At 39.7% G+C, this 23,624-nt stretch overlaps 1 protein-coding gene across 3 annotated transcripts in view; it reads left to right on the top strand.

Annotated features, from left to right (window-relative positions):
* arhgap5 (Rho GTPase activating protein 5) overlaps positions 1-17,056 on the top strand; it is a 52,639-nt gene extending 35,583 nt beyond the window's left edge. For all 3 annotated transcript variants that reach the window (XM_044374981.1, XM_044374980.1, XM_044374979.1), the window contains exons 4-7: positions 5,551-5,628; positions 10,996-11,127; positions 14,895-15,000; positions 16,620-17,056. In XM_044374981.1, coding sequence (XP_044230916.1) covers positions 5,551-5,628; positions 10,996-11,127; positions 14,895-15,000; positions 16,620-16,938 — 635 coding nt within the window. In that variant the 3' untranslated portion in view covers positions 16,939-17,056. The remainder of the gene's footprint in view (positions 1-5,550; positions 5,629-10,995; positions 11,128-14,894; positions 15,001-16,619) is intronic.
* Positions 17,057-23,624: the final 6,568 nt, after the last annotated feature.

The following is a 23,624-nucleotide window of genomic DNA, read 5'->3' as shown; positions in this document are numbered from 1 at the left end:
TGTTTACGTGCTCAGCTACTTTATTTTAAATCTCATTATCTCCGTGCTGTTGAGCCTGTCATGTCAACACCTTAAACTCATTATCTTAATGGGAATAACGTGTCCAAACACATCGACGCTCCGCTCCTCTATTTATATGTACAAATAAACACCTCGTTCAGACGTGTCGTTATTAAACTCGCTCGGGTCAAAGGTCACCGCACACATGTGGGTGTTAGAGAGAGAGAACAGAGCAGCACAACAACAACAGGGATTATATAACGTTTCACAGTGTGTGTGTTTGGATCATTTCTTCAGGGAAATAACAGTGTTTACAGTTATTAATATAGTATTTGTTTTTATGCTTCTTTGTTCCAAGTCCTGTTATTGTTTTAAGATGCATAAAAATAAAATATTACTTTTCATCGCAGTTATGAAGCTGTAAAAATAAAAAGAGCTGAAATGATAGTTATCATCCTGAATGTTAAGATGGTTTTAATTGGTATTTTTTTTATATTAACGTGTCGGTCGTGGCTGGTAGAGACTCTGCAGCTCCTCTCGGCTTTACGGAGCTTCATAGTGAGTTTCAGCTCATTGTTCATCTGTCCAGCTGCAACTTTTACTGTTCTGGTTCACTCTCAGTGTCCCATAGAGTCGTTTTCAGAGAGAGAAAGCTGTAAAAAGTCACTGTACACTACCTGCTCAGCACCAAACAGACACAGTTAGCTGTAGACTAGCTGGTGAACATAGTGGAGCATTTAGCAGCTAAAGAGCCAGATATTTCCCTCAGGAGCTGGTAGAGAGTAAAAACAGAGATAAAAGAGAGTGAGGTGGACAGAAACACGACTCCACATGAATGATAATGTTGCTCCGTAACTGCTGGATGTGGAAATAAACGCAACATATCGACTTAAAAGGTGACGATTTGACGATTTTGTGTTCATTGCTTGTTTCTGTTGAAAACTAGTGGACACACAAAAAATAACCTGTGTGTGTGTGTGTGTGTGTGTGTGTGTGTGTGTGTGTGTGTGTGTGTGTGTGTGTGTGTGTGTGTGTGTGTCCCTGCCTGGTAAAACAAGAGTTAAAAATAGCCGATGATTGACTTTCACTCATTGAACCGGCTTCCTGTCCCTACCCACAGCAGATGGTTGTCACGGCAATAAAATATCCGTGGCAACCAGGCAACCGGCAGCGTGAGAGAGAGAGAGACAGACAGGTAGAGAGAAGGAGAGTGAGACATAAAGCAAGACAGGAGGACAGTTTAGAGATTAGATAGAGATGTAAAGATAGAGGAGGAGAGAGAGTGACTATGATAACTGTGTGTGTGTGTGTGTGTGTGTGTGTGTGTGTGTGTATCAGGATATTAGATCATATCTCAGCAGGACGAGTCTTATCAGATCTCAACATGCAAACATGAGCTGCACTGTTAACTTCCTTCCCCTCAGGGTCAGCGCTCTCTCTCTCTCTCTCTCTCTCTCTCTCTCTGTGAGTGTGTGTGTGTGTGTGTGTGTGTGTGTGTGTGTGTGTGTGTGTGTGTTTAGTGTAACATCCTGTTGAGAATCAAATATCCTCACGGGGGCAGAGAGATGTACAGGGTGGTGGCGTTTCATCAGGGGGCGATGGAGGGTCAGTTTAAGGTCAAAGGTGAAGATAATTGATGCTGTGTTCAGGGCACATGGAAAAATTGTATTTGGTATACACCCCAGGAAATTGAATTAATCTGGCAGATAGTGGGATATAATCCTATATTCACATAATTGGTTTGTTTACTGATAGTTATCTGTTGTATTTTTTTAAATACATCAACTTCTGTGGAGTCGATGCTTTGAAAATAAAAAGAACGTCCGTTATGTGATGTATTTCCCATTGAAGCAGGTCAGCGAGGGGTTGATTGTGAATGTAAAACAATAGGCTGTAGTTATTGTTAGCAGATCAAACAGCAACACACTGGACGCAACAGGCTTTTATTTACCCCCAAAAAATGCAAAAGAACAAACAAATTGTGATTAATATCTATGACGGTGCAAAAGAACAAACAAATGTGTGTGATTAATATCTATGACGGGGCATAAAAGAGGTCGACAACACTGAGCTGAACTGCGTCACTTGAAGGAGACACGTAACGTTTGCTCATCGCGCATGACCACGAACGGCTTTGTTTGTTTTGTAAGCCTTGTTGCTAAGGTGGTTGCTAAGGTGGTTGCTAAAGTCTTCCCATGTGTTGTTCACTCTCATATTTTCGTGTCAGATTCCAGCTCGAACACGAACGGATGGAATTCAGTCGACATTTCAAGTAAAGAATGAGATAACAAATAATAAAGATCCTACTGCTGTAGTTTGTTTCACGGTTTATTGACGTGACCTCCACGAGGGACCGCTTCCTTAAACCGGCCAATCAGAACAGAGCGGGCTTTTTAGGGGAGACAGGAGCTGAACTGAGGGGCTGCATAAAGATATTCCAGTAGAGCCCCAGAATATGAATATAGAGCCCGACATGTGCAGAATATGTTCCCTCTAATATCATGTACTGGCTGTTCAAACCATTCAGCAAACATGACTAAACTGACAATAAATACATTTAACTGCAAATAAACATCACATAGACAGTTTGATTATATATATATATATATATATATATATATATATATATATATATAAAAGAGAAGCTTAGAAACTATCAATACATTTTAATTATGCAAACTGTGAGTGAATATAAAGCTAAATGAGAGCAAAGGTAAACAAAAGTGAGTGTTTTGGGGAAATGAGTCATCACAGAACGAGTATATGAACGTTATCAGTCCGACGTCGCCGCTGATAATGAGCCGTTCTCCGAGAAACGACAACTTCTCCAGGAAGCCCGGGCGCCCGTTTCATCATAACTCTTTACAATATTTAACTTTCTTCTTCTTCTGCTGCTGCCTCGGAACAGTTCAGTAAGGTCAGATAAGAAAACGTTTTTATTGTTCGATTCGGGTTTCACACGCAAAGAAAAAAAAAAAAAATATCCCAGAACATTTAACATTCAGCGTCTGATAAACGTCCTGCTTCCTGTGTACCTGACACAACAATCAGAAGCAGCTGATTCCTCCACGACACACATACATGTTCTTTGTTTTTCCTTTTACTTCCTGGAGCCGAGTCGTAACGACAGTTTCATATTATTCACAGTCTTTTTTGAAACACATTTTCTGACGCACAAAAGTGAAAGAAAACTCAAAAAAAATGGCGTCACTCTTACAGATAACCATAGAGAATATTACAGAAAACACTGATCAGCACATTTTTGTGATCTGAAACCATTAAAATTCCACTTCAGAAATCCACCCTCCACCCCACCCCCTCCCTCCACCCCCTCCACCCCCTCCACCCACCCCCTCCACCTCGCTGGATGCTTTAGCAGTTCGTCATTAAACTCTTGAGTTCAGTTACTGTGAAACATGAAACTGGAAACCTGGAAAACATCACCAAGTTATTGTGTGATTTTTAATGTGATGAAGAACAAGCAGAGCAGAGAGACTGTTTACGTGCACGTCAAACCCTCACAAACACGTTTTAATGTACAGCAACAGAACACGTCGAAAGCTTTACTCCCACTTCTTTTTCTGAGCGCATGTTGTTGTTGTTTCTGCTGACACAGTGAGGCGCACGCACACACACACACACACACACACACACACACACACACACACAAATTGGGTCGAGTGGGTTGCTGATTAGACTGAGGTCATTTAGTGAAAACGCTCCTTTCCAAAGATTGCTGTTAATTTAAGAGCTAAGCCGGAGAGTCGGTCGACACACCTGAGCTAACATGCATGTGCGCTTACACACACACACACACACACACACACACACACACACACACACACACACACACACACAAATAAGCACAGATACACACCTAGATACCAACAGATACACACACACACACTTTCTCCCGCATTCCCTCACACTTGACACGATTTACTTGAATCCATTAAAGCTGAATTTACATAATACTGTCTCTGCTTAACTGCCTCTGCAGGGACACAACACACACACACACACACACACACACACACACACACACACACATATATATATGCAGAGGCATCTGTACTGCAGTGTGGATGACCTTGCAGCAGCAACAGAGCTGAACTACAGCCTGTATGGATGCTTTACTTACTGTTGCATCCCTGCAGCCAGAACACACATTACATCTCTATTAAGACACTCCGTCTCCATACGCGCTGGCCTGAGATCAGCTGTCAGGTGCCAGCTACGCTAACAAAAAAACGCCGCCAGAGGCTCACAAACTAAAATAACCCGAACCGTTGATTTACCGTCGATCTGTTTTAGTTGTTGCTGACTTTTTTTTTTTCCTGCAGCATCAGCTTCACTGTGTATTTCCCCCACTTGTACGTAACAGCTTGCGGCTTTTATCGATGTTGAATTATGAGTTTGATTTGAGACGCACATACCGGAGACACTGTAATCCTGCTGTCGTGTATCTCCTTTTATTTGGGGAAACCTGCCAAAAAAAAAGAGTTTGTCTTTATCTTGGCATCAAAGTAAAAGAAAACAGTAAAGCAACAAGGCCAGAGCTCATTACACCCACCTGTCTCACAACACAACATTAACAAAATACAAAAAAAATAAAAAAAAAAAGATATTAATGCATTTGCACACGTCACAAACGTTAAGGAAGAACAATGAATAAAACAAACAGGCCAATTACTGCAGAATGTTTTATATGAGACTACAAAGCTTTAAGATGACATATAAAAGAAACATAATATATATAAAAAGAATAGAATAGAATACAAAAGAAACAGATGTAAAGAGGAAAATTGCAGCGCTGTGAGTTATATGAATAAATAACCTCAAATTGAACAGAATAACATGCCGACATAAGACTGGAAATGTGTTTGAATAATGAGAATAAAAGCCGCTTTGCTTCTTTTATTTCTTCTGTGTTCTTTACAGTTGAAAGATAAATATCAGCTGGTTTATGTAGAGCATAAACATCAGCTGTGTGTAGATTCGTTGGTTTCTTTTTTATTGTTCAGACCAAATTAAGTGTAAGTTTAAATGTATCAGAAAAATCAACACAAGGCTCAGACCGGAGGAAATAAAGTGTCATTAAATGTTTTTTTTTTCTTACTGCTGCACCTGAATCAGCTCGACACCAACCACCAACCACCAACCACCACCTTTCAGCCGTCTACTCACAGGTTGCACACGCAGGAGTCATCAAGAAGTTTTTGGAAAGATTTAAAATCCCAGGAAGGAAGAACTCTGTGAGAAACAAACACAGACGAATCACTTTTTTTTTCTGGAATTTGAAGCATGCGAGTTGTTGCAGTTTTCAGTCTGAATCCAAAATATTTGAGTGTGGTTGCAGAATAAACCCTCAGTGGATGGAAGCTAATACAAAGCTCCTTTGCCCATCTGTTTCATTTCAGCACTTTCACACACTTTTTTTTTTTTTTCCCTGCATAAATTCCACAGAAATGAAGTCCGTCAGAGCTGTTATTTATTTATTTATTTATTTATTTATTTATATTGAAGGATGTGACTTTTATGTGTTTGCAGGTCTGACGACAGAAGGCCTGTATCGAGTGAGCGGGAACAAGACGGACCAGGACAACATCCAGAAACAGTTTGATCAAGGTACAACACACACACACACACACACACACACACACACACACACACACACACACACACACACACACACCTGCACAGACGCAGGACCTCCATAAATACACATCCAGCTACCAGAAACCCTGAAGAAGGAGCCGTGTGTTCAAAGCAAAGACTCTCCACGGTTCTCATTATTCTCACAGATCGTGTTTCTAAATTATTTTCCCATGAACTCTAAACCGTCCCGTCGTTTTTAAGAACTCAGGAGTCCTGTTGGGGAAAAAAACATGTTACCAATCGAGCAGCAGTTTGTGTGATGTGTGCAATAAATTTTTTTTTTTTCGACCTGCGCAAGAAAAAAAAAAAAACTCTACACATAACTGATTCCAAAAATTCTGACCACGCAGCAGAAGCGCTTTAAAGAGAAACACATGCTCTGCTCTGCGCCGCCGAGCCGAGTCCGACCTGCACGTGATGCTTGGTGAGCTGCCAAAGCGGCTGTTAAGAGGGAGGTTACAGTCGACGCAGGCAGGAATCAGCAGCAGTCAGTCATTTTACAGCCAGAGGGGGATTAAACACAGCAAGACTGCAGTGGATTGATTCAGTCAGTCCCACATTGATTATATTGATTGCGTTATTTATTCTCTTCAGGCTCATTAAAAGACCTCTGAACGATGAGGTGAGGAAAGACTGCTACAAAATAAAGAAGAAGAGAAGAAGAAGAGAAAAAAATAAACTTTTTCTTTCTCTAAACTGAGAATCAGAACCTTTACAAAGCCGTGATTTATTTTAAATAATAGTAAAAATATACCTGAAAATGATTTATCCCAGCGCCCGATGGAGGCGTTTTCCATTAAACACCCATAAAAACCAATGAAACCATTTAGAAATCACATAAACGAGCTCCTAACTTCTCCAGTATCAAGTCAAGGAGATGTTACTGGTTAATGCACATGTCTTAATGCTCCAGATCGGCCAAAATATAAAAAAAAAAATACAGTAAAGCCTAACCCTTCCTGTTAACATCACCCAAAGCATGATGGGAACTGTAGTTGCAAAACTCTATTTTCATCTTAAGAAAGTGTTAACCAGTCTGGCCGAGTGTGTCGAAGCCATTGTATGTTCACCCGAGTGTTCTTGTTTGCTCATTTACATATTTATTTATTCATTTACTTGTTTATTTATTTTCTTTATTGTGTTGTATTGGTTTTATTTACAGGGTAATAAGTGTAGATGTCCATTATGATGTTTCACTTCTCGAGGGGGAAAAAAAGAAAAGTCTAAAAGAAAGTAGACAGTAGATTTTACATTAATAAAAATAGTATAAAATAATAGTAGAAAACGTTTTATTCCCATATAAAGTGTCCTATAATATTCATATTGCCACTGACAGGCCGGTTTATGCTATAACGGGTTAAACATGTTTCTTACTCCACTCAGTCGTTTGGTGTATTTTTCTTCTTCTTCCTTTGGGTCTTCAAACATAGTTAACTAAATGTCATATATATATATATATATATATATATATATATCTATATCTACGGCTCGGTTGACCTTTTTAATAAAGGTCCCGACAGATACAGCCGTAACTGTCAGACAGTCGCTGCACTTGTAGCCGACTCGGTGCGTGACTGGTGTAAAACCTGCTGTTCTTACACACGTTAAGTAAAACCTTTGTCAGGTCGTATATATATATATATATATATATATATTCCTCCTGCGGCGGCTCTCCTCGCTGCAGCTTGATGAAATCTGACTGCAAGAGGCGTCGTTACAGCCAATTAGCTCCTTTTGTCAATAAGAGAGGATGTGCAGCTATTGGCTACTCAGACCACGTGAGTGTTTTTATAGGAACAGTTGAAGATATAAATGTGCTTCCTTTAGGCGTCACTGTGTTTCTGCTTCCTTAACAGTTTTATTAAAAAACAGTCAAGTATAAGGCTACAGAGGCTCTCCTTTCCTCTTCCTCTAACCCTTTCTTCTCTATAGTTCTTTCTCCTCTTTTCCTTTTAATATCTTCTTTCTTTCCTCATTTGGTTTCCTTGCTTGTTTTGGCTCCTCCTGTCCTCCTTTTTATTCCCTGATGCATTTCCTGTTTATATCTCTCTCCTCACTGCCTCCCTTCCTATCTTTCTAAATTTCCTTTTTAGAGTTTTTCTGGTGAACCTAGTGTTTGTGTGTGTTTGTGTGTGTGTGTGTGTGTGTGTGTGTGTGTGTGTGTGTGTGTGTGTGTGTGTTGGCAGTCTCTCAGATTCACTGTGACAGCTGTCGTGTTACCTCAGGGCTCTGTCCTCTTTCTCCTCCCTCTTTCTCCTCCTCTCTGTCGTCATTTGACCGCTACAGTGTGTCAACACAGGAAGTCATTTTTTTATTTTTTTCTCATCCTGTATCTCCGGCACCAGTGTGACATTTTTTGTCTTTTAAGCCATCATTACATATATCTTAAACATATATATATATATATATATCTGTGTTTGGGGTTAACGAGAACGCTGACACTGGAGACTGAAGAGATTACCGGGCCTGTTTTTTTTTTTTTTTTTTTTTCCAAACAGTAATAAAAAGTGGAGTTTCCGTCCTGTCCCGGCAGGAATAACGGAGTGGAAAAATGTCAGTTTGAACTGGACGTGTGTTCTGTTTGTCTGTTTGAGCCCTGCTGCTGCTGCTCCGTCACAGAGACACTCAGGCCTCCGTGCCTGCAGACAGACTGATGATAACCTCCGTTAGCCGCCATCAGAGACGAGCTCTGTTCTCCCGCTCAGACACAAAGTTCAGCTGCGAACACTCGCCGCTGCTCCACGACCACTCGCGAGCTCTTTGATAAAAAGCACCGACCCCCAGGAAGATCCTGTTTGCCTCACGTCTGAACGGGTCGACGCGGGTTATCACACCCGGGTCCACAATCTGCTTGTGTCGGGTTTTACACGGGTGTAACTGAGCTCAGCTTCGGGGGGTTTTCAGGGATGATTTTGTCTTTGTGAACCAACACAGGTTTTTTGTTCTTTCTATTAACGGCTGAATTAGTTTGATGTGATGAATGAATGAAAAGGCAGAGGAGGGGAGAGCGTCCGTGTCCGCAGTAAATCATCTGTTGACCGTTTGATGCTTTATTTATCGGTGCTTTTAAAACGTGACAGCTGTAAAATAATCAGACTATAATGTTTTATTTCTCTCGTCCAGCGCTCGCTCTCCTTGCTCGACCACCGCCGCGCTCTCTCTCTCTCTCTCTCTCTCTCTCTCTCTCTCTCTCTCTCTCTCTCTCTCTCTCTCTCTCTCTCTCTCTCTCTCTCTCTTTTTCGGCTGCAGAGACAGTAGACGCATCAAGGCAGTTTGACGCGCCTCATAAGGCTTCTAGTGCGTCTTCGGCCATTGAAAACAATGTGTGTACTTGAAAACACTTCCTGTCCGTTCAGGCCTTTAGACGTGTTAATCTGTACTATCAATCATATCATCACAGTATCTCTTCTTCTTTGTTCTGTTTTGCTGAGACGTAACTCCATGAGCTTTGGAGGAATAAACAAACTGAACCTCCTGTTTAAGAACCTCCCAAATCACATTATCACATATTCTCCCTGAATTTAAACATTTATACAACATAATAATCATCAGTCTCTTATTGTTCCCTTTGAATGTTGTGTCTCCATATACATTGAACATTTGTTTATTCTTTCTTAGTATTTTCTGCCAAATGCTGTTAGCTTTTATAGAGAATTATGTTTTTAGCCCATATACAGTATTTATGAAGGATCCTGTTTTTTTGGGCAGACTGTATTTCTGAATTATGAAATCCTAAGAAGTCTGCTGCACTAATCCACCAGTAACTTTTTTTCCTAAATGTGTCTCCTGCATCATAAAACAGAAACACAAAAGTAGTAAAAGCAGCCGGCTGCTCTGCTCCCTCCGGTGTGTTTTCTGTTCATCAGCACCTTCACACATCTGACAGAAGACTCCAGCTGTCACTCACTCTGGCTGCTCGCCGCTGTGACAAACTGCTGGGGATTCACGGAAGGCGGCAAACTAGGCTGAAAAAACATGATGAACACGATCATCAGTTCAAGAAACTCTGCTTCTTGATTTAGTTTCCTTTAATTAATAATGTGCTGCTCAGCGTGTGATCTGATATAAACTGACTGTGTGTACAGAGAGAAGCATCAATCTGTCCGCATGTCTGTTTCATACTGGGGGTGTGCCCGAATACAAATACGTTATTCTGCAAAGCACAAATAGTGGGGTTTTTTTTTTTACGAATATTTGTTTCATACAAATATTTCAAAAATTATTTGTTTTCAGGAAGAAAAATAAACCATCACTATCTCAGTGTCTCTCCTCTGCTCCGCTGTGACGTCTATCAGCAGGTCTCAGTGAGGGGAGTCACATCCACCTGCTACATGACGCACATTTCCTAATTTGGACGTCACTCCCGAAGCTGGGGGGTGTTCCCCAGAGATAAAGCTGACACACGCTTCATGAACACTTATTGTAACACTTAAATTTTCTAAAATTAAAAGCCTAATAAAAACAAAAACAGGATTTTTAAAGCCTCTTTCCACTTTTATTCGAATACAAATAATTTTGCTGCCTCAACAAATACAGATACAAATACAGATACGAATACAGATACAGATACTGGGCTCTCTGCACCTCCCCAGCCGGTACTATTAACCTAAAGGACGAAGCAGCCCGGTGCACATTCAAGTCATTGTAAGCAGTCTCATGTATGGTTTACTGTTTGATAATTGAATGAAGTCTTAATCAATACAAAAGGCAGCTTTCTGTCAACATAAACATCTGTAGCCTGATAAATCTTATTTAGCTCCTTGTTCTAAATGATCTCGTCTCTCACTAACGATCTTTAGCTGAGACAACAGCCCAGTTCAACTTTATCATCAAGTTACTCTTCATCAAGTGATTAACATTAATATAACTGCAATGTTTTTTTTTTTTTAGTTTGAACTGTTTTTTATCTTGTTGAAACATGATTTGATAAAAGGTTTTGTATACAGCTACTAGCAGAGAGCAGAGAGGAGATTAAAGATGAGCTAACAGATGTGTTAGTTTAGTGAAAACATTCACACTCTCTAATTTTCACTTGTGTACAAACCAAATGCACAAACTGTCATGAAGGAGCAGCTTTGCAACACTAGAAGGCTGAAGAGGACAGTAGAGTAAAGAAAAGGATCAGAAGATGATCAGGTTTATTTTAGCCGATATGTCCAACAGCGATCCTGAAGACCTCTGATCCTGGTGACGCTAACGTTATTGTTTAAAAATGACCTTGTGAATTTGCTGCTGATGGTAGAACATCTCTCTCTCTCTCTCTCTCTGTCTCTCTCTCTGTCTCTCTCTCTCTCTCTCTCTCTCTCTCTCTCTCTCTCTCTCTCTGTGTGTGTGTAGATCACAGTATTGACTTCGTGGTGATGGACGTGGCGGTGAACGCGGCCGCCGGAGCGCTGAAGGCTTTCTTCGCCGACCTTCCCGACCCGCTGATTCCCTACAGTCTGCACCCGGAGCTGGTGGAGGCAGCAAGTAAGAACACACACACACACACACACACACACACACACACACAGTCTTCAGGTCTATAAAACACCTGAGTTACTAGTTTATGAGGAGAAATGATCAGAAACTGTTCTGATACCTGCAGGGCTTGAAAGAAAAGGCTGTGAATTAATTTCTGACATAAAGATAACGATGCACATAAGTCACATTTTAAACATTTAAATTCCCTGAAGTTAACTTGATTCTAAAGTTTAAAGAAGTCAGTTTGATACGACAACAACTGTTATAACAATCAATCTAAACCTGTTAAACTGTGCTAGAAATCATAAATACTCTCCTCCTGCAGTTTCACCTTCTGGTCTGTTGTAACTGCTGCAGAAATCTAGTCAGGTTTACACACACACACACACACATATACACACACACACACACACACACACACACACACACATATACGCACACACACACACACACACACACACACACACACACACACACACACACAGCTTTCTGTCACATCACACACTCTTTAAGAGGCTTTTTCAGCCCCAGGATACTGTCAGACATCTACAATCTGCTGCGTGTGTGTGTGTGTGTGTGTGTGTGTGTGTGTTTCCTGCTTGTATATCAGTGCTACTGAACGCTGACACCAACAGACTGACGGCAGCAGATTAATGAGCCAAAAATACACTCAAACACACTCAACAAGAAACGTAAAAAGACATCTTACATGACCACACACACACACACACACACATTCACACTCACACACACTCACACTTTAATTAGTTTCTTCGGGTGAGGGAGGAACAGAGAGAGAGAGACGTTGGTTCTTCTTCTCTGGAAGATATCTGAGTCAAACGTGGAAGGAAGTCATCTCTGGTTTTCTGTCTTGTTTTTTATCTTCTTCTTCTCTCTGTTCAACGTATCTCCTCTTCCTCTTCATCTTCCTCTTCATCTTCATCTTCATCTTCTTCTCCTGTGACGTCTCTATAGAAACAAGACTGCTGTGACTGTTTGACCTTTGACCTCTCTGACAGTGTGCTCACTGCTCGTACAGACAACAGAAGCAGCATCATATGTAGAGTATAACAGATATTAATGATGTGAACCGTCTCAACAGTTGAAACTTTATTTGTTTACGTTCCTCAAACAAGATTAAAACTGACATTTACACACCTGCAGCAGAAATCACTGCTTTAAATCAACAGCTCTGTTTACCTGCTGCTACTTACTTTATAAAACTGCAGTTAAAATTACCATGACGACGAATGAAAACACTGTTATTGTTCTTATAAGATCCAGGAACCCTTTTCAGTTTATTGACCCCGTTGCATTGTGGGTACACGGTGTGTTTTCCCATCAGACCGACGTATATATGTATATATATATATATTTAATAAAAGGGTATTAAAGTGTTCTTTATGTTTCTCTCTCTGTGATATTTCTCATTAACGTCGAGCTGTGACAGCACGCATTAATGACCTTTGACCTCTCACAGCCATTAGAGGGTGAAAGGCTCTTGTTGCGTCCTCGTTAAGATGATTGATAGCGTGCAGGGATGAATAAATCCGCTGCGCGGCTTTAAATTCGTGTCTAAAAATATGAAAAAAGGGCTTCACGCTGCTCCTGGAATGTTGGGAATATCCTGGAGTTTGTATTCCAGACGGGGGGGAGGGGGGGGGGAGAAGGGAGGTCAGGGTTGTGTTAAAGTAGCTTTGTTGTGACAGTTCAAAGATAAAAGCTCTTATTTCATATCGTGCTCTTTAAATATTTCATAACGGAGCGGCGAGCCTTCGCCAGGCAGGAGAGCGATGGATTCTCTGAGGAGGAACGTCGAGAAATTCAGGAGCTTCACTTTCCAGGAATAAAACATCTTTTTGTTCGACCTCATCAGATTCCTGATATTAAAGCTTTTTAATTTAGCACCTGATTACTGTCATGTTTTTTTAAATTTATTACAGTTTCTCCTTTTATGCTCTTATTTTTTTTCTTTTCTTTTCTTTTTTTTCTTATTTTTATATTTAACAGCAATTTATAATCACTTTGATCAATAAAACAGGAACAAAACAAGTCAAATGTTAAGATCATATGAAATATCAGTACAATACAGACTCACAATAACAACTCAGATTTTATTTTAGTGACTCGTCAGAGACGTCTCTCTCTCTCTCTCTCTCTCTCTCTCTCTCTCTCTCTCTCTCTCTCTCTCTCTCTCTCTCTCTCTCTCTCTCTCTCTCTCTCTCTCTCTCTCTGCTGCTGTTTTTATTACTTCACAATGTTTTCAAGAACTTTCCAGGACAAAGAGCTTCGTGACCTTCAGTTGAAGCTGCTCCGACTTCCTGGTTTGTGTTTGAAAACATCGAGCTGAGGAGTCCGTAAACCTCCAGCCGTTTCAAACGTGTCGATTTAATAAAGGAAATATTGTATTTATAATCATTAAGAAAGTACAAGTTGAATAAAAATGCTCACTGCTGCTGTGTTTAGTAGTTTCTGATGTTTCGGTGTGATGACGACGTCGGTGTTGAATCACAGTGATGAAGGTCAGACAGAAACGAATCAGTACTCCAGCACACCTGTCGCCTCCAAGATAATAATAATAATACTTTATTTATACAGCAGCTTTTTAAAACAGCTTTGACAGACAACACAAAGCAAAGACATGAAACAGACAATAACAGATCCGACCTTACAAAGATGGCCGCCAAAGGCAAAGAAAGACAATAAAGAGATGATAAAAAAGTTTAAAAGAAAGATGATCTAAAGACAACGTCACATAAAAGCAAGTCTGTAGAAGTCAGTGATTCTCCTCAGGCAGGTCGCTCCAAAGGCCTGATGGGAAAAAAAAGCACCTTTAGGTTTAAGCCGTCAGAAGAGACACAGCTGAGGATGTAAGGCTGCGGTCCGCCTCGTACGGGGTCGACATAGACACAGACGTGCTTTAAAAGTGATCAGTAAAATCTTAAAATCGATTCTAAAAGGAGCAGGGAGCCATCGGAGAGAAGCCAGGATCGGAGTGATGATGTGATGTCGTCTGTTAAAACCAGTAAGAAGCAGAGCTGCTGCCTTCTGGACCAGTTGGAGGCGGAACTGGGATTCTGGTGTAATGCTGGAAAGGAGGGAGTTGCAGTAATCTAGTCTAGAGATTAAAAAAAAAAACAGACTGATGTTCATCTATGAAGGCCAGCACGCTGATGATTCATCAATTAATAAATAATAATAATAATAAAGTGACATCAGTGGAGGTTTTCATCTCAGCTGCAGCAAGAAACAAACAAACAAACAAACAGCTTTTACTGAAGGTCACTAAGCTCTTAGATCCTGGACTTTAACATCACAGCTGCTGCGTGTCTCTGTCATCATCATCATCATCTTCATCATTCATATCTGCTCATCTGTTCTGTTCTGCAACTGTTTCACTGCGACTTCATTAAATCTACTTTAGAAAGTTCAACATAAAAATGTGTTTATTCTCTTAGTCTGCAGAAACAGATCTGTTTAGTTTCCAACATCGAGTGAGACGTGATGCAGGCTTGTGTTGTTCCTGCTGCCCATAAGGCTTAGCTCTGGTGTGTGTGTGTGTGTGTGTGTGTGTGTGTGTGTGTGTGTGTGAGAACAGCGTGGGTTTTGCTCTTGGCAGCATCTCAGCCTTTTGTTTTCCAGAGAGTATAATTTCCGTTTTCCCGTGAGGGAGTGTGTGTAAAATGTAAAACGCCTTCTGTCTTTTCTCCCTCCCTCTCTCTGTGTGTGTGTGTGTGTGTGTGTGTGTGTGTGTGTGTGTGTGTGTGTGTCAGAAATCGTGGATTACATCGAGCGTCTGCAGGTCTTGAGGGAGATCGTGAAGAAGTTTCCGTCTGTCAACTACCAGGTCTTCAAATACATCATCACACATCTCAACAGGTACGACACACACACACACACACACACACACACACAAGGATAAACACACACACACACAAGGATAAACACACCCACACAAAGCTTAAACACACGTGTCGCACACACAGATTACACTCACTCTTGTTTATGTGTGTTTGTTTTGGAGTTAAATCCTGAATATGAGACTCAACATTCAAATATCCGTGATGACAGTAAACACATCACCGCAGGTAGAAAAACCCCCTCGGCTTCATTCAGACTTTAAAACTTCCTCTCTGACACGTCGCAGGATGTAAACGATGCGGTTTTCCCCCCATCGAGCAGACACACTTCAAGGCTCACCCGCTCGGTTCCTCCGACGCCATCAGACGTTTGGCGCCGTATTGATCTGATCCGCCAGCGGTTTGTGAAGCTAAAATAGTAACACGTCACACCTAAGAGTGGCTGTTTGTTGCCGAGGCCGACGGGACCCTTCGCTCCGCTGTGACGGGATTAAATGACAGCCGTCGTTAATTTAATCAATTCTACTAACAATTAATAAATCACCTCTTTAATTATGATGTCACACTGGATGATGGAGGCTGGAAACTAGTCTGATGGACTTTATGACTGATTATATGAACGTAACCACATCATAACAATCATTTAATGTGTTAATAATGAATCATGTTACGTGTTGATACATGATCACATCAATTCCTCCTCTTCCTCACCTCTCAGTTCATCCAGCTATGAAACTGTGATCAGTTGATTCGTAGTTTCAGTCATTTTTCAGATAAAATAACTTTTCATTCTCATTTTACAGCTTCACAGATTTGCTGATTTGCTGTTTTTCTTTGTTTTTATATTATTGTGAATATGTGAATATATGAATATAAGTGAATATGTTTATGGTTTGGACTGTTGAAAAAGTCACATCTGCTTTTTTTTTTTAACATTTCATAAAAACAATCAGTTAATTAAGAAAGATGTTCAGATTTATCTTCATTATAAAAATCTTAATTATAAAAATAAATGCAATAAATGCAAATGAATCCTGTTAAGACTGAAGAAAACTTCAATCTCATCCATAAAACCAGTAAACAGTTTCTGATCAATCAGATTATTAGTCGATCATCAGAAAATCAATCAGCATCTATTTGATGATCAGTTCATCGTTCCAGATATTTTTCCAAGTAAAATTCAGCTTCTCAACTTTGTTGATTTTGCTGCTTTTCTTTGTCTGAACATTTAACTATAAAACAAACAGTTTAAAGACGCCACTGTGTCAGTCAAACGATTAGTAATCAACCGGTAGATGAATTGATCAGCCTTTTATTTAACAGAAGAAAAAAAACATGCAGCATCAACATGAGACTGAACACATGCAGAACAGAGCAAAAGACGAGATGAAAACAAGACATGATGTAACGCTAAAGAGTCCGAGAAGATAAACGAACCAATGAACGTCGTTACTTTAACTTCCTGGAAACCAACACCTGTTTTTAACCTTTTTAGATCACATATTAATCACCTGTTTAACCAAAAAAATACAAAAAAAATCCATTTCTTTGTGTTTTTCTATCCAAATCCAATCATGTTCTCCTGAGGTGAGATGAAAAGAAAGCCGAGCTAACGTTGTGCGTCCTGTCGTCCCGCAGGGTGAGCCAACACAGCAAGACCACCCTGATGACGGCCGACAACCTGTCCATCTGCTTCTGGCCCACGCTGATGAGGCCCGACTTCGAGAACAAGGACACGCTGTCGACCACCAAGCTGAACCAGGCCGTCATCGAGTCCTTCATCGTGCAGAGCGACTACTTCTTCCACGGCGGCGAGGTGGCCGAGAGCTCCAGCAGCGAGGGGACGCCGCCGCCTCACTGCCACAACATGGTGGAGGCCCTTCTCCCGCTGCAGCTGCCCCCGCCGCTGCAGCCCCAGCAGATCCAGCACACCCTGCCGCCCGACCCGCTCATCTAACGGCTGCAGAGGAGCACGCTGGGAAATGTAGTCTGCGCTGCCGATCGCCTGGACGTCGACTCCCGCTCTACAAAACGCTGGTCGGCTGCTAAATTTAAAAATATATATATAAAAATAATAAAAAAAAAAAGCCTGGTTGGTGATTTTTGGGGATTCATCAGCTGCTGTTTGACTTTGAGGTGATGATGAGCTGTTTGGCTTTAGAGACACGTCGACCTCGTTGGATCGAAGCTGATCTGTGAGCTGAAATTACAATCAGACGTCACCTTTTTTTGGAGCTAATTTTTTTTTTTTTCGGATCTTTGAGCGCCCGAAACAGGAAGCTGTTAACGAATGAACTGATGGGATTCGGCACATAGTGACAACACTAAATCCTTCAGCAATGAGGGGGGGGGGGGCGAATAAAGATCGCTTTCCTCCCTTAATGAAATAGCACACTGGGGTCCTAAATAAATGCCCCCTTTGACCCCGTCTTTACCCCCCCACCCACCCCACCCCCGTCACCCCTCCCCCACCCAGCTGCTCCAGGACCAGAGAGAAGGGAAGTTCAACCCCCACGACTGCAACTCAAACCCACCTGATTCTGCTCACCTGACTCACAGTCTTCCTGCACATCTCAGCACAGGAAACCTTTTTTTTTTTTCTTCTTCTGTTTTTTTTTTGCCTGTAGACCCCCCCCCCCCCCCCCCCCGCCAGGCCGCCACTCTTCACTACACTCTCCCCAGACGTCAAACAGGTGCACAAACAACAGATTTGTGAACTCGACGCCTCACAAATCAAATAAAATCGTGGATTATTTTTAGTTTTTTTTTTGGGGGGGGGGGGTAGGCTTAATGAAATGACCTCCTTCCCCCCCCCCCCCCCCCCCTCCCACTACATGAACTTTGACCCCTGAAAGAACAGCACATGCACGATTTGTGTCAAAGGTCCCACATGCCAATTATTTTTTTTGTATCATTTCTTTTTCTTTCTTTTTAATGTTTTTTTTTTTTGTAACTTTTGTCTGATTTTCATTCAGTTTGTGTGTTTATGTGTGTGATGATGATGATGATAATGATGATGATGATGATGTGTGTGCTGGTGTATATGTGTAGCCAGTTTGTCCCTTCTTCTCTGCAGAGGGAAAGTGGAGGAGGGGGGGGGGAGGGGGGGGGGGATTAAAAAAGGAATCTTAACATGTGGACTCGTAGCGCTCCGTACGGAAAGCAAATCAGACTTTATGAACTTCACTACGAATCTTGAGCCGAACTGTTTCGTCTCTTTAGAGCTTCTAACTCTTAACGCAACGACTGACGTTTCTGCCCCCCCCACCTCCACCTCCACCTCCACCCCCCCCTCGATGATGGCACATGAGTGAGGAAACCACTACGTTTTTTTTGCGATGCATTCTGGATCCGTTCGGTTCGAGGAGGCGTCTTTTTTTTTTTTTTTTTTTCCTGCGTTTGCTCCGCTTCACTTCCTGGAGGACTCTTCTTCTTCTTCTTCTTCTTCTTCTTCTTCTTCTTCTTCTTCTTCTTCTTCTTCTTCTTCTTCTTCCCGCCTTCTACATTTCTATTTTTTTTTTGTTTTTTTTTATTTTATTTGTTATCCTGTTCTGTTGGTTTGTTGGAAACTAAAAAAAAAAAATTTGCATGTCTCTGTTTTTGCCACTTAGTGAGAAAAAAAAAAAGAACTTTAAAGTCTGGAAAAAAAAAAAAGAAAAAAGAAATGAAACACTTTGAAACTCTTTAAAAGGAGCTCTTGTTCAGATTTGCATCGTTTGATCTGAATCTTTTTTTTTGTTTGTTGTTTTTTGGTTTAAGGGGAACATTTCCACAGAAAAAAACTCTAAAGAAGAAGAGTTTTTTTTGCATTTGTTTCTTTCTTCTGTCATGCAAGAAATCAACTCTTAATATCATATTTTTGGTTATATGTCGAATAGTTTTTCCCTAAATAGAGGAAAGAAGTATATATAAGTATATATATATATAAATTTATCAGCAGCAGAGGTTGCTGATGTAGTGAAATACCACGGGGTACTGGACTGTATAATCTGTCAGAAGCTATAATCATATTTCTTTGTGGTTCTGATGGTGTAACTGAAAACCATGTTTTGTGTTTTAGTTTTTCTCTGATGGTGTGAGTGTGTGAGTGTGTGTGGAGGGAAGGAAGGAAGGATGGATGGAAGGATGGATGGAAGGAAGGAAAGGAGGAGTTTGACAGCAGATTTTCAGTAAGTTTGAATCCCTCTTTTGTCAGTCTGAAGGAGGAAAAAAAATCACAAATTTCCTTTTTTTTTATTCATCAAAAGACACTTAAAGTCAAAAAAACGAAAGGCGGCGAGAATCTTTCAACGTTTACACAAGAACATCTTTACTTCTAGTTTCTCTGTGAAAGATTAAAAACTCACTCTTCTGTCCATCAGGATGAAAATATTCCAGCTGTTTTTTCAGGTTTGAACTCCAAACAAAGACGATAAAATGATCAAATGTGTCAAATCGTTTCCGTCAAGTTTTCCTGTCGTTTGCTTTGCTGGAAACTTTTTATCCAACTCGTTCACAAAGTCTTTCTATTCGACGCCACATTTCAAAGGGAAATATTTTATTTTTTACTACATTTTACACACATTGAAGTACTTTTTGTTGCCATATTAAAACTTTTTCAGGAGCTCTTAATGCAGTAGACGAGTGTTTAAACCTGTATAAATAACTTTATATTAATTACCCTTAATTGGGGAAAATAGAGACTCTGTTCAATTGTTCCGCCTTTAATCAATTAATAATTAATTAGTAGAGTAACCTGGAGAAGGTCAACATGAAGGTTTACACAGTAACCTTCTGACCGGTACTGTACTTCCATGTATGAAGAAGTTTCCATAATATTATAAATAAATAAATAAATAATGAATGATATGATATTTATGTGGCTCTAAACTTGAGTTGATTCCAATTTTTTGTCTCCTGTAATTAAAACCAAACTTCACAGCTTTTATTCTGGTAAACTTCTTTAACAGGAAGTGACAAACCTGTTAAAATAAAACGTTACTGACACGCTCGATTTACATGATAAATTAAAAAAACATACGATCATTAATATGATATCTATTGATCTATCTGTAAGTTATTATTTTGTATATTTATAGACGACACTGTTTTATATTTTTCTTGTTTCTTATAAAGCTGGTAAAGAGATCTGTCACTGTATAGATGATAATAATAATAATAATAATAATAATAATAATAATAATAGAGTCCTCATTTGGGAAACAGGTAAAAATCTTTGTAATGATGCAGCAGGTGAGATATTTTTGGATCGTGGTGGACAGAAGAGTCTTTTGAGGATCAGCTGTTTTCTGTTTATTTTTTTGACCTCAGAGTATCAGATTGAACTAAAGCAGCAGGTCAAACAACGATCCAATCAATCGGCTTCATTTATGGATTTGTTGATGTTTATGTTTCCAGCCTCTTTCTAGAAAACTCTAAAAAAAGATGTTTTGATGAAGGATGAATCCACTTCAGACATGTGTCTCTCTTCAACCCTCAGAAATGTTTTTATATCCAAATACAGTCACAAACAGATTCACTGTCTTTTTTTTTTTAATTTTTTTTATGTGTGTTTGTGAAATTGTGGCAGAAATGTTTATCAAAGTCTAAATCGTTCATCAGATCTTCCTGCTGGCTCTGAAACAGTCCAGCAGCAGTTTGTTGTTTTTTTTATCATCACTGAATAGTTTTGAAGAATCTTTTTTGAACAAACATGAGAAGCGTTTGGTGGTTGCAGCTCTGCAGTGAGAAGATTTGCTGCTGTTTTTGCGGCTTTATATCATTTTAAATGTTATATTTTGAGGTTTTGAGTCGTCTGTCAGATAAAACGAACTGTTTGAAGACACGTGGAAACTTTACATTTAAAGTTGATTCATTGAGATTTTTTTTTTTTTTTTTAAATGATAAAAACATGAGAGGACAGAAACTTTTTAAAGGAGGGAAGTAGAAGGAAGCCGACATGGATTCTAGATTTAAACTTGAGGGAAAGGTCGGAGTGTAAGAGGATGAAACGGAGTCCGACGTCCTCGCAAATGTGATTTAGGGAAAGTTCTGAAGGGCACTTTGAAGGGGACACATGTCTGGAACGTGGACCCGCTGCAGACAGATGAGATATAATTCTCCTTTGAGGTCTGAATGAGACTAAAACGGTGTTTAAAGGGGATAAATATTCAGAATGGAACTGAGCCAAAAGCCCATTTTAAGGTTTTATGATGTCGGACATGAAGAGGACGTTGAAGTGAGTGAATGGGAAGAGTGGAACAGAGCCAAGAGCATCTACAAGCTCAAGTTTTTTTTTTTTGGGGGGGGGTGGGGGGGAGATTGGAGGGGTGGGGGGGTAGGTGAGGGGGGGGGGGGGGGTTCAGCAGCTGCTAGATAATAAAAGATTAAGCTGTTTGTAGTTTTCCATCAAATCAATCAACTGTTTGTTTTGTTTTTTTATCATTTTGTCGATAAGATCTGCTCTCATCCAGTCACACCGGTGTACAAACCAACTGCTCTGACTTTTAATGTCATCCACTGTGTATTATAGTAAATAAAAATGATTTTCAGAAATGAAAAATTCTAAAACAAGTTTGTTTTTTTGTTTGTTTTTTTTGTTTGTTTTCTCTCCATAAAGTTTCCAAATAAAGTTTCTTTTTTTTTTCCAAAAGCTGATGTGATGTGTGATGTGTGTTTTACTGCGGGGTCAGAGGTCAACGAAAAGCTCCAGAAACAGGGAAGTATACGGTGGTATAATGACTACAAGCTGTAGTACAAACTGTCGGTGGTAAAATAAGTATTATGATCTTTTAAATGAAGTAGAAGCAGCAACAACAAACCATGAAAACATTTCTGCAAGCAGGAAACATTATATTAACGTACAAGTACTAAAATATTAGCAGCAAAATGTTCTTAAAGTATTGAAAGTAAATACTCATCAGCGGTTTAATGTAGCTCATGTTTAGTTGAATCTATAACTGCATATTTTTCTGCTGATTGCAGTGTTTTTTTTTAATGTAAAATTCTAATAAAAGTGGAATAAAAGTATAAAAAAGTGCCTTAAAACTGCACTTAAGTACAGTACTTGAGTAAAAGTACTTTCTAGCACTTCAAGCAGCAGCTTTGTTACTGGTTGTCATGGTAACTGCAGTTGTATTTTGTGGTAGCAGCATCAGCAGGTTTAGTGATACACAGCATTAATAATACGGTATTTATAGATATGCAGCATCATTTTAAGATGTATTATAGTTTATTAACAGGTGACTCTGCTGCTGTTTGACTTCTGCAGACGCTCAGATGTTGAGCAGGTAAATTGCGCCACCTGGTGGTAAAAATACAAACCGCACAACAGGAAACAGACTCTATTCAGGAGTTAAGACAACTTTAAAATGTGATTTTTGCTGTTTTGTAATTAGAAATGCTTGAATCATGTACACGTGTTAAACCTCTGCTCTTCTAACAGGATGATTTCTTGATTTTATACTCATTTTTCAACACAAAAAAACCAGCAAAAACAATTAGTATTCAACAAGTATTCTGCTGTTTCTACTCTGCACGAGGCTGATAAATGAAATAGAGTCTTTCCTGCTACGTCATGATTTGACTGAACTAAATTATCACGTCCAAACAGACACAAATAAACTCATTTTGAGCAGAAAAAGTAGTTTTTATCCCCCCACATTAACATCATATGTCAACATATGTAGAGTGTAAAAAAAATCATTTAGTGTGTCGTTACCCTTTAATAAAAACACATATAAATACTCATGATGTTATTTCATTCACTAGTTTTCTCAGTGATTTCTTGTCTTTTCTGAATTTCTGCTGTCAAGTGTAAAAAAATAAAACAAAGTCATAATTTTTGGTGGAGGCTCGGTGATACTTCAAGCCTCAACGTGATTCACGCTAATTGTAAATTAGCTCGTTAACAGCTAACACTGGTCTGATTGAGCTGCAGGAAAAACACTGTATTACTGCAATCCAGCTCTGTTTAATCATAGTAATAGTTAAACATATTCATATCATAAAGCATATTTTTTTATAACCTTGATGGTTCTTGATCTTGGTCATTTTGACCTGTCAATCACAGGTGTGACTCGTTACATTAAAAAGCAGCTGATTTGTACATGTTTACTGACACTTGTTGTTGTTGTTGTTAATCTGTCGTCAGTCCTGTTTATGACACCAGATTATTTATTAAACTTATGAAACACATCTCTAATATTCTGACAGTTGGGTTTAATGTTTTGCATGTGAGAGTTACGTGTTCGAGAGTTACACATATCTACAATTTGTGCACATCTCTTATCATTTGAGGATGTTTATACTCATACAGTTGAATATTGTGTGAAAGCAGCAACAAGAAATACCTATAAATGTTGTGAGAAACGGACAGAGTTGAGAACTGCAGTGTTTTGAACATCACAATTTGCATTTGAAGATTGTGAGTAAAACTATCGTGTCGTTATTTCCCCCGCTGTGCTTTCCTGTTGTGACCAGAATAAATGTCTGAAAAACATGCACGGCTACCTGCTGCTGATTGGTTACATGCATCTTCAAAACACTAACAACAGGCAACACATGAGGATCTTTAACACGGCCTGTCTGTGAATTACACCACTGTTTTATTGTTTATATTTAGCTTTTAATGGTTGATAGAGTCATAAACGTGTATGTTGTGTC

The sequence above is a fragment of the Thunnus albacares genome, chromosome 15 (assembly GCF_914725855.1).
Source record: "Thunnus albacares chromosome 15, fThuAlb1.1, whole genome shotgun sequence".
In the NCBI taxonomy this organism is placed as follows: Eukaryota; Metazoa; Chordata; class Actinopteri; order Scombriformes; family Scombridae; genus Thunnus; species Thunnus albacares.
The sequence above is the reverse complement of the archived record's forward strand: the minus strand, read 5'-3'. Positions and strand labels throughout refer to the sequence as shown.